Here is a 14,623-nt window from a genome sequence, read left to right on the forward strand (position 1 = left end):
AAACAAACTCAAAGTAAATTGCTCTGACAGCTTACCCACAGACATAATTCACTACCAAAAAAAAAAAAGGTGTTACATCTTGGACTCCATGTTTCTTTCTATTAAAGTGTCAGTTTAGAGGAACGATAAATTGTTTTTAAACTGAAGGTGAGGCGATGGTATTTAGGACTGGACAAGGATGGAGAGAAAGGGGGAAGGAATGGAGATAGCGGATGTGGGCGGGACCTAGAAGTAAGGAGGGAGGAGGGAGGGTGTTGTAGTGGAGGTTTTGGCGCCAAACGTTCTGGCAAGTGAGTGCCAGAGGATACACGCTCTTGCATTAGTGGCAAAGCAGCAGCAGCAGCAGCAGCATTGAAGTGCGCGCGTCAGCAAGTGAACATTATTTGTGATCATGTCCGAAATAGAACAAAGGTGTAAGGAATCAAACCTTCCTTCAGCGGTGATCAGCGTCCTCGTCGAAGAGGGGTTCGATTCGTTGGCGGCCCTCAAATGTGTCGAGCCGGAGGATTTGGACTCTGAGTGCCAACATAAAAAGGGGGCATCTTGCCCTGCTTCGGGCAGGGATTAAAACCCTGCAAGCAAAACTATAGCAATTGCTTTTTTTATGCCGTAAGGCCAAGAAAAAAATTCAATGTTTGAAACCTCAACTGGCCCTATTTTTTTTCTCCTGACCCTAGAACTTTTTTTCGGGACCCTTCCCAAAAACATCAATTAATAATGACAAAACTCAAATTTGCAAACTTTACAAGGAAAAGTACTCTTCTCCAACATCCAGGGGACACAGCTTGCACGATGTCCGGCCAATGAAAGTCACATGCGCCTGTGTGAATACGAAAACAAACTTCAATCAAAAAAAGAAAAGTTTAAAAAAACAATCGACCTAACGAACACCCCCCCCCCCCCCCAACAAAAAAAATAATAATAAACAAACATTTTTATTGACCGCATATATTGTTCTTTATTTGTTTTTTTCCATCTCGGACAGAGTTGTCTCACACAAAAAAGTTAGGGAACTGAAACGTGCAACGACCGATCGACAAATAGAGCACTTTCATCAAGTTCACACTACTGATTTCAATCATCAGGCACTTATGTCATCTTCATACTGCTTTCGTTCCCAGCTGTCGCCCATACTTTGTGTTTTTCTCTCATGTTTCACAGAACAAACTTAAACAAGAGGCATGCCTGCCAATTCCCCACTCTATGAAAATGTTTATCGTGATAATATTGACGAAGGCAAATAAGCCTTCTTCGCTCCCAATCGAAAGTGGACACGACAGCGTTATATCAATCAAGTTGCACCACATTAGCACATACTAGGTACTTCCGCTTTCAGTTTTGTGCTGTGCTGTAGCGAGAAAGTTTGGGCTGTTTCTATCACATGTGTTCTTATTTAACACTCGTTACGTTCGATTCCGAAATTCTGTCTAAAACAGCAGCGTTGATAATATAAAATGAATCTTTGGGATCATTTATTGACTTGTGCCTTGCTCTGCGTGACCGGCGTGAAGGGATTGCGTAGAGCAGACGACACAGAGGGCATGGGCCTTGATGGTTCGGACTTGATAAACTCCCTCAAAGAAGCAATGGCCACTGTGTTCGATTATGTAGGCGACAGGAAGGGGTGTTTCTATGAGTGTTCAAACGGTAAGTTTCACTAAAGTACGGTAAAGACAGTCAGCGAAGTACTTGCGGTACGCTTGGGTGAGCGCGATTTATTACGTGACGGCCTTTTCTCCTGTCACGTGACAAGTACGGGCGGTCTTTTCAGTTCTGATAGTGTTTGACGTATGTATGTCTCTGATATATAGATGGCTCATAAGTGTGTGAGTGTGTGTGTGCGTGTGTGTCAGTGTGTGTGTGTGTGTGTGTTCTCGCAAACCGCAGTTCAAAGTAAGTCAATGGCTGCGGCCTCAGAGTGTTTCAGTGTGTGTGTGTGTCAGTCAGTGCGCCGGTGTAGCGATGTGAGATTGGCCTCCCTCTGTCACCTCTCGCCCTCGGCCTCGTTGATCTTGTATAAACTCCACACTGAACCAACAAAAACTTGACCTTCGATAGTACTGACGAGCGACCTTGGGTACCTTACATTCATGGAGTCAAATGTGTCCAACCATTTTTGAGTCACTTGAGAAAAAGTGACTATGTAATCGGTCAGTGTTAGTCTGTCCGGCCGGCCGTCCGGCCGGCCGTCCGGCCGGCCGTCCGTAGACACCACCTTAACGTTGGACTTTTCTCGGAAACTATCAAAGCGATCGGGCTCATATTTTGTTTAGTCGTGACCTCCAATGACCTCTACACTTTAACGATGGTTTCGTTGACCTTTGACCTTTTTCAAGGTCACAGGTCAGCGTCAAAGGAAAAATTAGACATTTTATATCTTTGACAAAGTTCATCGGATGTGATTGAAACTTTGTAGGATTATTCTTTACATCAAAGTATTTACATCTGTAGCCTTTTACGAACGTTATCAGAAAAACAAGGGAGATAACTAGCCTTTTCTGTTCGGCAACACACAACTTAACGTTGGGCTTTTCTCGGAAACTATAAAAGTGACCGGGCTCAAATTTTATGTGAACGTGACTCATTGTGTTGTGAATAGCAATTTCTTCCTGTCCATCTGATGCCTCATATAATATTCAGAACTGCGAAAGTGACTCGATCGAGCGTTTGCTCTTCTTGTTGTTAATTTAAACTTAGAAATGTCACGATTCATCCTAAAAGAATGTTTCTCTTCTCATTCAAGGGACGGAACCACTCGGTACACGTTTTCAGTTCGAAGAAATCGAATTTTGGGGTGAAATCTATTAAATTTCACCCCCCATTGTCTTCACATGCAAGACTGAACTGAACTGACATGCTTTTCAGTCGTCCCTTAATAAGTTCACTTCTTTAATCCTGTTTTACCAGGAAACTTCAACATTTCAGTCTCGAGTATATATCGAGGGGGTAAGGTGACAGACTGAGGGGCCAATCTCACATCGTTAGATCGGATCCGAATACTGCAAATGTGCGTTTACGTTTCTCTATGACAGGTGCTGAGCCTGTGGCAAAAAGGAATCACATTCCAAAGTCCAACGGATGTGGATCTTTTGGAATACAGGTACGACTGTTTTATGGGTATCTGTTGCTGCCAGTATTCCTTCTTTTCATTTTGTACATTTAGTCAAGTTTTGACTAAATGTTTTAACATAGAGGGGGAATCGAGACGAGGGTCGTGGTGTCTGTGTGTGTGTGTGTGTGCGTGTGTGTGTGTAGAGCGATTGAGAGTAAACTACTGGACCGATCTTTATGAAATTTGACATGAGAGTTCCTGGGTATGATATCCCGGGACTTTTTTTTCCATTTTTTGGATCAATGTCTTTGATGACATCATATCCGGCTTTTTGTAAAAGTTGAGGCGGCACTGTCACACCCTCATTTTTCAATCAAATTGATTGAAATTTTGGCCAAGCAATCTTCGACGAAGGCCGGACTTCGGTATTGCATTTCAGCTTGGTGGCTTAAAAATTAATTAATGACTTTGGTCATTAAAAATCAGAAAATTGTAATTAAAATTATTTTTTTATAAAACGATCCAAATTTACGTTCATCTTATTCTTCATCATTTTCTGATTCCAAAATCATATAAATATGTTATATTCGGATTAAAAACAAGGTCTGAAAATTAAAAATATAAAAATTATTATCAAAATCAAATTTCCGAAATCGATTTAAAAACAATTTCATCTTATTCCTTGTCGGTTCATGATTCCAAAAACATATAGATATGATATGTTTGGATTAAAAACACGCTCAGAAAGTTCAAACGAAGAGAGGTACAGAAAAGCGTGCTATGCAGCACAGCGAAACCACTACCGCGCTGAACAGGCTCGTCAGTTTCACTCCGTTTTGCACAAGCGGCGGACTATGGTCATTGTGAAAAAATGCAGTGTGTTCAGTTTCATTCTGTGAGTTCCACAGCTTGACTAAATGTAGTAATTTCGCCTTACGCGACTTGTTTTTAGTGCTGCGGTTGTGCCAGAGAGAGGCCGAAGAGCGCGCGCGAGACGAGAGAGAGAGAGAGAGAGAGAGAGAGAGAGTCATATCATGACATGATATAATTTTTCAGTTGTGACATTGTGGATATCACTTCAGTAGCCTGGATGGCATTATGCCGAATTTGGCCGTGACACTTTCTTTATAAGCATGGAAATGATCAACACTTTGCAAACTTCGATCATCAGTCAGTCGTGCCAGATCGATTATCGCCCTCCTTATCCGGATGTAGCGAGACTTTGGCAGTCATAGCCCTGCCTTTGGTTAGCAAGCAGGTTTAAAATTGAAACAGAAGTAAACTGACTTTCGGATTTGCCCGTCAGTACTTGAAAGGAGTGCTCCGGCCCGTGAGCACAGGATTGTTTTAAGCGGCATTGTACACAGGCACATGCCACTCATTTGCAAGGGGTGAGGGGATGGGGGTGTGGCGGCCGCCTCCTACGTCTCTCTATGCTGGTGACTGAGGTGACGGTCACCAAATATCCTTAGCGGATTATGACTTTATTCAGTTATACTGCAGAAAAACACAAATGCTGGAGAAAAACATTCTGCAGAGTAACTGAATAAAGTCATATTCCGCAAAGGATACACCAAACTGTCACTCCAAACGAGTCATGGTCATATGCCTGTGCCATCGCATCAATCCAGCACAATGACTTTGTTCAGTTCTGCTATTTCATTCATTTGTGAGCCATGCTATATTCAACCCCAAATCATCACAGACTCATGTCTACAGGGATCGCTTTAGGCGGAAATTTTCTATAAACAATTTACTGTGAACAATCTGTAAATGGTACGGATATATAGAATTGGCGGCCGCCAGGTCATGTCAGTGATTATTACTTCGCTCGACCGATTTCTTACATAGATATATGACGTAGTTACTGGGAAAATAAATCCGCCAAAAACCAAGAGACTGCCAACTTTAGTTACTGGGATTTAGACTTTGTTTGACTGGCTGACTGACAGTTTCTGTGAGAGCCAAGATTGGTTCTTGTACATTGAAGCTACCGGTTTGGAAAATATTTTGTTAGATCACTGTTAGCCTATATCCTGTAAATGTTTGTTTCAGCTTGACACAACGCACGTGCCGGGCATAGGGAAGTGCTGTGACAAGCACGACATCTGCTATGACACGTGCAACCACCAAAAAGAAGACTGTGACAAAGAGTTCCAGGCATGTCTAATGAAAATATGCAACGCCATGAAAACACACGTGTCTAAAGATGTGTATAATGGTGAGTCTCTACTGTGGGTGTTGCCGCCATGGGTTATATGGGTTGGTCGTGTGTCTGTGCGATTGTCTGTCTGTCTGTCCGTTCGTCTGCCAAGTAAATAAGTCTATGTTGGATCGGTGTCTGTTTGTTCCAGATTTAGCATGACTTTGGTAGTCTACTGTCCAATGGCTGTCTTTCTTGATATTATTATAATATTATGTATTCTGTAGTTCTGTGCAAAGTCAGAATGAGTTCAAGGGTGTAAAACTCACGCGTGTGTGTGTGAGTGAGTGTGTCTGTGTTTGTGTGTGTGTGCCGTGTGTGTGTCTGCGTGTCGGTGTGTGTGTGTGTGTGTGTGTGTGTGTGTGTGTGTGTGTGTGTGTGTGTGTGTGTGTGTGTCTTGTAGTGCCTACACGCCTGTGGTTGTGTGTCTGTCTGCGTTATAATAATTATAATATGGGAGATTTATAGAGCGCTTGACGTTCTCTAAGCGCTTTACAATGAAAAAACATATACATATACACACAAAGCAAAGCAAAAAAGCATGTGCAGCAGCATTCACTGAGCACACAAGTGAACAACGAAACACTGCATCAATACAAGCTGCAAGCATACTAACACAGGCAAAACTTTCAAACATTCAAACACTTGATTAAAAATGCACCATATTGAAACAAAATTAATCAAAATACTGTGTGAAGAACTGAGTGTGTTTTAATGTTTGATTTGAAGGAACAAAAAGTTTGGCAGTGTCGGATAGAGTAAGGGAGAGAGTTCCACGCAACGGCTGCAGAGTGGGAGAAGGTTCTCTGACCGTGCTGTTTGCGACTAAAAGAAGATAGACGGAATATTCTAGTGTCTGCAGAGGAGCGGAGGGATCGTGAGGGTGTGTAGAGAGTGAACATGTCAGACAGGTAGGATGGGGCTGAGCCAGATATGATTTTGTCGCAGATACAGCAGCACTTATATTGGATTCTCAGCTCTACAGGGAGTCAATGAAGTTTCTTAAGCAACAGGGGCTTTGCAGACAAGCCGGGCTGCAGAATTTTGAACGCGCTGCAAAGGATGGGTGACAGATTGAAGACAGCCAATGAGAACAGAATTTCCGTAGTCTAATCGAGAAAGAATGTAGGAAGAAACAAGGGTCTTGGTGGCATCTTCGGTAAGGTATGGGCGGATAGAACCTATTCTCTTAAGCTCGATGAAAGCGGACTGACAGGCTTTCATAACATGGTGTTTCACTGGGGAGAGATCGCTTTCAAGAAAGATGCCAAGATCACGGACGGAGTCTGAGAATTCAATAGTGCTGCTGCCTAAAGGGATAGAAGGAGGGAGAGAGAGAGAGGAGGAGAAGGAGGATTTGGTGAAACGAATGGCTTCTGTTTTGTCACAGTTAAGTTTTAAACTTGTTAGTGGACATCCAGAGTTCAACGTCAGCAATGCAAGACTGAAGGGAGGTGGTCATCTGGTCATATTCTGAGGGAGTCGCTGAGTTCTGAAGCTGAGTGTCGTCAGCAAACATTTCGTGGGAAACGGAATGTCTGTCGACGAGGTCAGTCAGAGGGGAGGTGTACATGATGAACAGCACGGGCCCGACCACAGAGCCCTGGGGAACGTTTGTCTCGTTGTTCTAGGCGTCCGGAGACGCCTAGTAATTGGGATCAAGTAAGCGCTTGCCTATGGACAGGATAACTCTGCGGTTGCCTATGGGACACTGCCACATTTACGTCTTGAGTTACTGCCCTTACTTTTTTTTTTGTTTTTTTTGACAAAATTGTTCAACAAAAACATCGTAGGTCGAACTGTGCAGGGTCAACCGCAACAAACTCTAACCATTCATACTTTGAAGTATTTGAGTGACTTATATACCGACATTTTTACTTCTTAGTTTTAGCACAGGTGTAGGAAAAAATCATGAACCAAAATGTTATTTATTTTTTAATTTAACATTTGTTTTACAAATGTGACCATGGTCTTTCAAACATACAGTAACATTAAACATTGTTATGTTAAAAAAAAGAAAAAAAGAAAAAAAGCTTTTGTGCACAAATCAGAAAATACATTGTACATTTTACCTACAGGCCAAACAGTGTCCGTGGCGGCAAAGGACCTATATTTTTAGATCAGTCACTGTGGCAATTTGTCAAGAACAGGCGCTTGCATTTGGATGTGTCCACTGATAGTAGGTTTGGTTGTGATCAATCAGAATGATGAGGAATAAAAATGTATGACAGTTTGTTATGATGACATGTAATTCACATATGCTGAAATGTAATATTATACATGATATAATATTATTATGGCTGTTGCCATGACCATGAACCCCAAGAAAGGTTTAATGTTATGTAAAATCAAAATACCAAAATCAAGCACCTATTTATCTGGTCTACGGCGTGTGTGTTCTGCTCTCTCTTGGCACACAGCCACAGGTCAAAGCAGAGGTTAACTTGAGTGCGCGTGTACCTAGCGGGTGATTTCTATTAGGGCCTTTTACAGCAGACCGCGCGCTGACAAACTGAGGACTAGATTGTGTGTGTGTGTGTGTGTGTGTGTGTGTGTGTGTGTGTGTGTGTGAAGTAAAGGGGATGGTTTGCGTCCTGATATTAATCAAGAATATATTTTTCGGGGAACAAAAATGTGATGTATAGCTCCCAACAGTAACAACAACAGCAACAACATTATGAAACAAAAGCAAGACGAAAACGCAGTGAAACACATCAAAACCAACAGCTAACTTCGAGTTTAAGTCACTGCAATAACTTGTCATAATTCCAGACGTTATCTGGTGTTTTGCTCACTGCGACAACTTGTTTAACACGATGTGAATAGCCCTCCGTAATCCCAGCGAAAACGTCCAAAACGCAGACACCAAAACTCGATGTTTTACCGTGTTATCCATAATACTAACATCTCAGGAATTTTATTGCGTTACGGCAGTTTTTCTAATGTGACATGAATCGCATAGGTATAATGCCACACAATTCAGTTGATTAACGTGATGTTTGATGTTATATGCCAAGTTAAAGTGCCAAAACGAGACTTTTCGCCCTGTGGCAGAAGTGGAAAAGTTTTTCGTCTGCACCGCGGAGGTAAAACCGACACAGAGGCAGACAACCTACCTGCACACTTCCTGTATAAACTGTGGATAATCGTCAGCGAAGGTGGGGGACATTCTGCTGGAATTTTGCCAGTGTCCGGGGGGGGGGTTAAGTACTTACATTTCACAACTTAGGCATGTTATTGTTATTGTTAGTATTGTTACTCCTCACTGAAACCAAGTAAAGCAGGCTGTTCACCCTCAATAATTGCTTTTACTGTATTAGTACTGTCACAGTATGTTTGCATGCGAATATTAGTAAGCTTCCATGAAATATTGAATATATATATAATTTATATCCATTTCACAGCACTAGGATGGGATGTCTGGCACTTTGAATCACTAACAGAAGCACTGCCTCTTCCATACCCATCTCCTTTTTGAAAAGAGTATACCTATGGACCAGTGAATGGTTACATTTTAATGATCATATGGGTTGCTCTGATTTTATTCAGGATCAGGTACGTTTGTTTTTTTAACCACACAAACACTTAGACAACAATTATCAGAGTATGAGTTTTTCCGCGTGTTGATTTTTATTTAAATCCAAGTCACAGCTTCTGTTTTATGATGAGTGATGTAGTTTGAAACACTTGGACAACAATTATCAGAGTATGAGTTTTTCCACTTTTTGATTTTCATTTAAATCCAAGTCACAGCTTCTGTTTTATGATGAGTGATGTAGTTTGAAGTGTTGGTATTAAATGTTCACTGACAGTCATTCTGTGCTGGTATTCCCATTTTCACCTGCAGGGTTATGAAATATATGGGGAGAAACTTGGTCAGTAAAATCATCTTCAAGCGTGAACTGATAATTGTCTCTGTTTAAAATTACAATGTATTTCGTGAACACACCTTGAGAATGACCCTTGCGTGATTTAAAACTGCCTGCTGTGAATACTGTTGTCATACTATGAACTTTCTTTTGAGAAAAACAAAAAGAATGAAAAGCTTTTAACTAGCTTGTGAATGAGCCTCTTACTTCCATGTGGGGCTATAGCTGCTTTGAACTATTTTTAATGCCTGAAAAGGATAGTGATGGAAATTACTAGTTTAATGTCAGGTGTGACATATACTATTGATTGAACTATTTTTTTTTATTAATCTGCAATTTTGTTACAACCTACTTTGTTTATTTGGTGACAAGCTAGTGGGAGGAACTTTTTAGACTTTTAAAATGTCAGGTATGGGAATTGTTAGCAAAGTTTCACATTTTCTGCAGTTGAATCCATATCTCCACAACAACAAAATGTATGGTCTTATGAACAAAAACACATACTTTCTGTGCTTGTTCGAAGGTAAAGACATATTTCTTTGTGTTTGTTAAAAGAAAAACCTCTTAATTTTGTCTGTTGTGAAGGAAAAGTTTACATGGTTTCGTCACCCAACTTACAAAATTTGTCCCACAAAATGTTAGGTTTTTTTTCTCCACTTTTTTTCCTTCAGTTGCCATGTCTAAAATGTACACATTACGTAAAATACTCCATGTCAAAATCCAAATGTTTAAGGCAATGTGACAATTATTTTAAAATATCATTACACTATTCCTATAGCTTTGCCCAAATATAATGCAAGTAGGGGAGGTAATTGTTGATCCATATATTCATCTTAACTTTTTACCCATATGGACGTAACTCCTTAACTTGCATTATTTTTGTGCAAGAGGATGCATCTCAAGATAGTTGATATTTTCTTATTCCCAAAAATAACAACAATTCTGTCCAAGCAGATTTGTTTTTAATTTTTATTTACAGAGGACCATTGTCGAATGTATATGGTTACTGTTGAATGAACATTTGAAATTGATTGGCTGATTACTGGTTGTTTTTGTTTTGTTTTGTTTTTTTACTACAGTATGAAGTTATTATATCTATTTTCTTTCATCGCAAATAAACATCTTCCTTTCTGCATACGTTTCACCTCATTCACGTATACAACTAAATTCCATACCAAATCATCTTGCATTTTGTTCACCTCTTTCTACATTTCTCTAAACATTTTTATTTCAGTAGTCAAACACCTTTTCTTCCTATGTGGATGTTCTGTGATCAATGGATGGCGCAGACTAACATGAACATGTGCTAGAAAAATAATGTAAAATGTTTAAATGTAATCTAATGTCAGTTGTGGGCAAACACTTAACCAAAGTTAAAACGTGACCTCAAAAATGGGGTAATATGCAAAAACTTAAAAAATATATCAATATGTGATGTCATGTTAAAGCTGTCTGCAAGCAGATTTCTACACCTTCTCGTGTCATGGCCTATCCGATTCCTTATATCTCAAAGTGTCTTCCACTTAATTTTCAGTCATTTGGCTGCAATCAAAGGAAACAACAAAAGCAACGAAAAAGTTTTTATTTTACTGCGTTTTAGTGAAACATGCAGCCAATAAACACATATTCACTTGCAAAATTATACAACAAACTGTATCAATACATGTTTGTCACATTGCATTCCAAAAAAATTATCTACGATACCAAACCTAGAAAATAAACTGTACTTACATGTATGCGCGTCTATCTAACCGCACCTGGGATAACTGCAGTGAGTCGTCAAAAATAGTGTTTTTTCTGTGCGGTTTTTTTTCAAATAATGCAATAACAGCACACACATTTGCTTGCAGAATTAAACAACAAATTTCACTGATACATGTTAGTCATTTTGCATCCAAAAAGAATGATCTACGACTCCAAACTTTGAAATATAAACTACACTTATATTAAAATATTCTGTCAACACGTACTTCAGTTTAAGGCCTAAGTACTTAAGCATTTAGGGTCGAATCTACTTCCGCTTGACCCAAATTGCTCTAAGCAGAGAGGTCGTTAAACTGTATTTTCTACTTCCGCTATATTCGAAAGGGTGTGCTTGCCAGCTTCTTTAATGCAAAAAATTGAAAATATTATTCATGACGTTACATTAAAAAAAAAAAAAAAGCTTTCAGATCTAAGAATGTCATTTCATGTTTAGACAAAAACTTCAAATTGTTAAAACATGTCATTTCTTGGGGGGGGGGGGGGGGGGTAAAAACTTAAAAAATACTCAAATTTCATGTTGCAAATGCCTTAGTGGGCAAAAACTAAAAAATGTTAAGGTGTGACTTTATTTAGGCACATTTCAACTCGCTTCTCATCAAGGATAGCAAAAATGTGATTCAAAAATTTTCTTATTTGTATATTACACTATTTTTTTCCGATCAAATTAATTATTACAAAAATTGTCTAAAGTGACAAACTATGAAAATCATGCATTTTAAAAAAAAACAAAGCTTTTAGAGCTTTCTGATGTCGCTGTAACACTTTAAAGCTGCCAGCATGCAGATTTCTACACCTTCTCGTATGATGGCCTATCCAATTCCTTATATCTCAAAGTGTCTTCCACTTTATTTTCAGCCCCGTAGAGCAAGTCGTTTGGCTGCAATCAAAGCAAACAATAAAAGCAACGAAAAAGTGTTTATTTTACAACGTTTTTGTCAAACATGCAGCCAATAAACAAATATTCACTTGCAAAATTATACAACAAACTGTATCAATACCTGTTTTTCACATTCCATTCAAAAAAAATTATCTACGATACCAAACCTAGAAAATAAACTGTACTTACATGTATGAGCGTCTATCTAACCGCACGTGGGATAACTCTGCAGCAGAGCGTATATTGCACGCTCTGCTCCGCAGTGAGTGGTCGAAAATAGTGTTTTTTTCTGTGCGTTTTTTGAAAATAATGCAATAACAGCACACACATTTGCTTGCAGAATTAAACAACAAATTTCACCGATACATGCTAGTCACATTGCATCCAAAAAGAATGATCTACGACTCCAAACTTTGAAAATAAACTGCACTTATATCAGAGACATCTCTGCTTACATTAAAATATTCTATCAACCCCGTACTTAAGTTTAAGGCCTAAGTACTTAAGCATTTAGGGTCGAAACTACTTCCGCTATATTCGAAAGGGTGTGCTTGCCAGCTTCTTTAACAAAAATATTCATTTTGTCAAAATAACATGGACGCCTGTTCATTTTGAATGAACATTTTTCTTGTCTGTCTGTGGCGTCTGCGTGTGCCTGTTTTAGTGTTTCTCTGTGAGATGTGGGTGTGTGTCTGTCTGTCTCAGTCAGAGTCACAGTGCGGGGCTTCTCTGTGCGTATAGTTTCTTCTATGTCTGTCTATGCGTTCTCTTTTCGTCTGTTGGTTAGTTGACGCTACGACCTCAGTGATTTCTTTAACATTTAAAAAAACCAAAAACAATAATGACACACAAATCTTTATGTTTGTTTGATTCTTATTTTCAGGATGCAAATCGACAGCAGACATTATGTACGTAGGAACAATGGCGCTGGGCTGCAAGCCGTACAGAGACTCTCAGAAAGACGCATGTACATGTTCCCGGAGAAGGAAAAATGAATTATAACGACGACTACTGCATAAGGACGTTCCATCAGAATGTAGGGCTGGTTTGTTGTGTGCGGTGCGTGTTTTGCAGTTCAAGCTGTTGTCAGGAATAACCATCAGTTCATCGTATTGTTCTTTCTCACCTTTACAATTGTGTGTGTGTGTGTGTGTGTGTGTGGGTGGGTGTGTGGGTGGGTGGGTGGGTGGGTGTGTACGTGTGGGTGTGTGTGTGTGGGTGGGTGTGTGGGTGTGGGTGTGTGTGTGTGGGTGGGTGTGTGTGTGTGTGTGTGGGTGGGCGGGTGGGTGGGTGTGGGTGTGTGTGTGGGTGTGTGTGTGGGTGGGTGGGTGTGTGTGTGTGTGTGTGTGTGTGTGTGACAGATCAAAGCAATTTAGGATAAAAGCATACTCCTTCCCGTATTAACGATTTGGCGAACGGTCGCAGATCAGTCTAGCCAGCATTTTACATGGGACAAGACCATACCCTCACCGCTTGGACACATACCAAAAATAAACAGCCAGGCTGCTTTGTGAAGAAGATGGGAATTATAACATGAATTAATTAATGTAATCAGAGAGCACGCAGACCATTGATTCTTTCTTTCTTCGTTCATGGGCTTAGACTCCCACGTTCACTCATGTTTTTAGCACGAGTGGATTTTTACGTGTATGACCGTTTTTACCCCGCCATTTAGGCAGCATACGCCGATTTCGGGGGAGACCATTGATTGTTGGTGTGTGTCCAAGTGATGGGATGGTCTTATTGCGTGTAACAAGCTTGGCCAGATCTGGGATCCCGGGCCGGATGGTGAACCAAATCGTTTACAGGAGAATGAATGTGCCTGAATAGACTTGAATAGTTAAAAGAATGAGCGAACGGGCTACTTGCTGTGTGACTGACTGTGTCAGGGTGTGAACATGTGTGTCAGTGTGCGGATGTATCACTGTATATGTTTGTGTCTGTGTATGTGTCAGTGTGTGTGTGTGGGGGTGCATGTCAGTGTCTGTGGGGGGGGGGGGGTGGGTGGGATGGCTTACCGGTCATAACGTCCACAAGTCAAAACGTCCACAGGTAAGAACGTCCACAAGCAAAAACGTCCACAGGTGAAAACGTTTTGACCATGAGCATGTGGACGTTTTGTGGACGTTTTGGCGTGGACGTTTTGACTTGTGGACGTTTTGACTTGTGGACGTTATGACTGGTTTCCGTGGGATGCATGCGCGCGTGTGTGTGTGTGTGTGTGTGTTTCATGTTTGCACACATCAGTTTACACTAAAGCTTCCTCAAGTTAGTATACTCATGTGTGTGAGAGATTATCATCTTCCGTTATCATTCTTTACTTCTTGTGTGCATCAACTTGTTGAATATGTATATAACTTATCAAGTCGGATCTCATTATGCCGGTATTTTTACTAACCTTGCAACTCTTTGTACATGTTAATTTATTATTCTTATTTGTTTGTTACGGGGATTGGTAAACATGATATTATAGAGACTAATACATGTATTAATACAGTGGAACCTCCCTTAAAGACCCCTCCTAAACAAAACTCCATTTGCCGACCGATTTTCTGGGCACGGATGTCTTTTACATTGTAACTAACCTCCGAATGGCGACGCCGTCCTTTTTCAGACGACCGACCGACTAACAAAGGGTCAATAACGACTTTCACCTTAAATTATTACCAGCGAGTGTCGTTTTTAGGAGTGGTCGTTATGGGAGGTTCCACTGTATAAGTAAAAAGTGTGTGAGTGTGTGTGTGTGTGTGAGTGTGTGTGTGTGTGAGTGTGTGTGTGTGTGAGTGTGTGTGTGTGTGTGTGAGTGTGTGTGTGAGTGTGTGTGTGTGTGAGTTTTGGGTTGCCTTGAATGGTATGGG

At 40.4% G+C, this 14,623-nt stretch overlaps 1 protein-coding gene across 1 annotated transcript; it reads left to right on the top strand.

Moving 5' to 3' along the window:
* Window positions 1-1,085: 1,085 nt before the first annotated feature.
* On the top strand, window positions 1,086-12,932 carry LOC138955852 (group XIIA secretory phospholipase A2-like). The gene is made up of 4 exons (XM_070327373.1): window positions 1,086-1,647; window positions 3,033-3,100; window positions 5,108-5,273; window positions 12,649-12,932. The coding sequence occupies exons 1-4, from the start codon at window positions 1,455-1,457 to the stop codon at window positions 12,765-12,767; spliced, it is 546 nt and encodes a 181-aa protein (XP_070183474.1). The 5' UTR covers window positions 1,086-1,454; the 3' UTR covers window positions 12,768-12,932.
* Window positions 12,933-14,623: the final 1,691 nt, after the last annotated feature.

This window comes from Littorina saxatilis, linkage group LG2, assembly GCF_037325665.1.
Source record: "Littorina saxatilis isolate snail1 linkage group LG2, US_GU_Lsax_2.0, whole genome shotgun sequence".
Taxonomy (NCBI): domain Eukaryota; kingdom Metazoa; phylum Mollusca; class Gastropoda; order Littorinimorpha; family Littorinidae; genus Littorina; species Littorina saxatilis.

Excerpts from the sequence above, each read along its gene's own strand:
- LOC138955852 (XM_070327373.1), top strand. The coding sequence starts at position 1,455 with ATGAATCTTTGGGATCATTTATTGACTTGTGCCTTGCTCTGCGTGACC. Across the intron at positions 1,648-3,032 it reads TTTCTATGAGTGTTCAAACG|GTGCTGAGCCTGTGGCAAAA; the intron begins GTAAGTTTCACT and ends TCTCTATGACAG. Across the intron at positions 5,274-12,648 it reads GTCTAAAGATGTGTATAATG|GATGCAAATCGACAGCAGAC; the intron begins GTGAGTCTCTAC and ends TCTTATTTTCAG.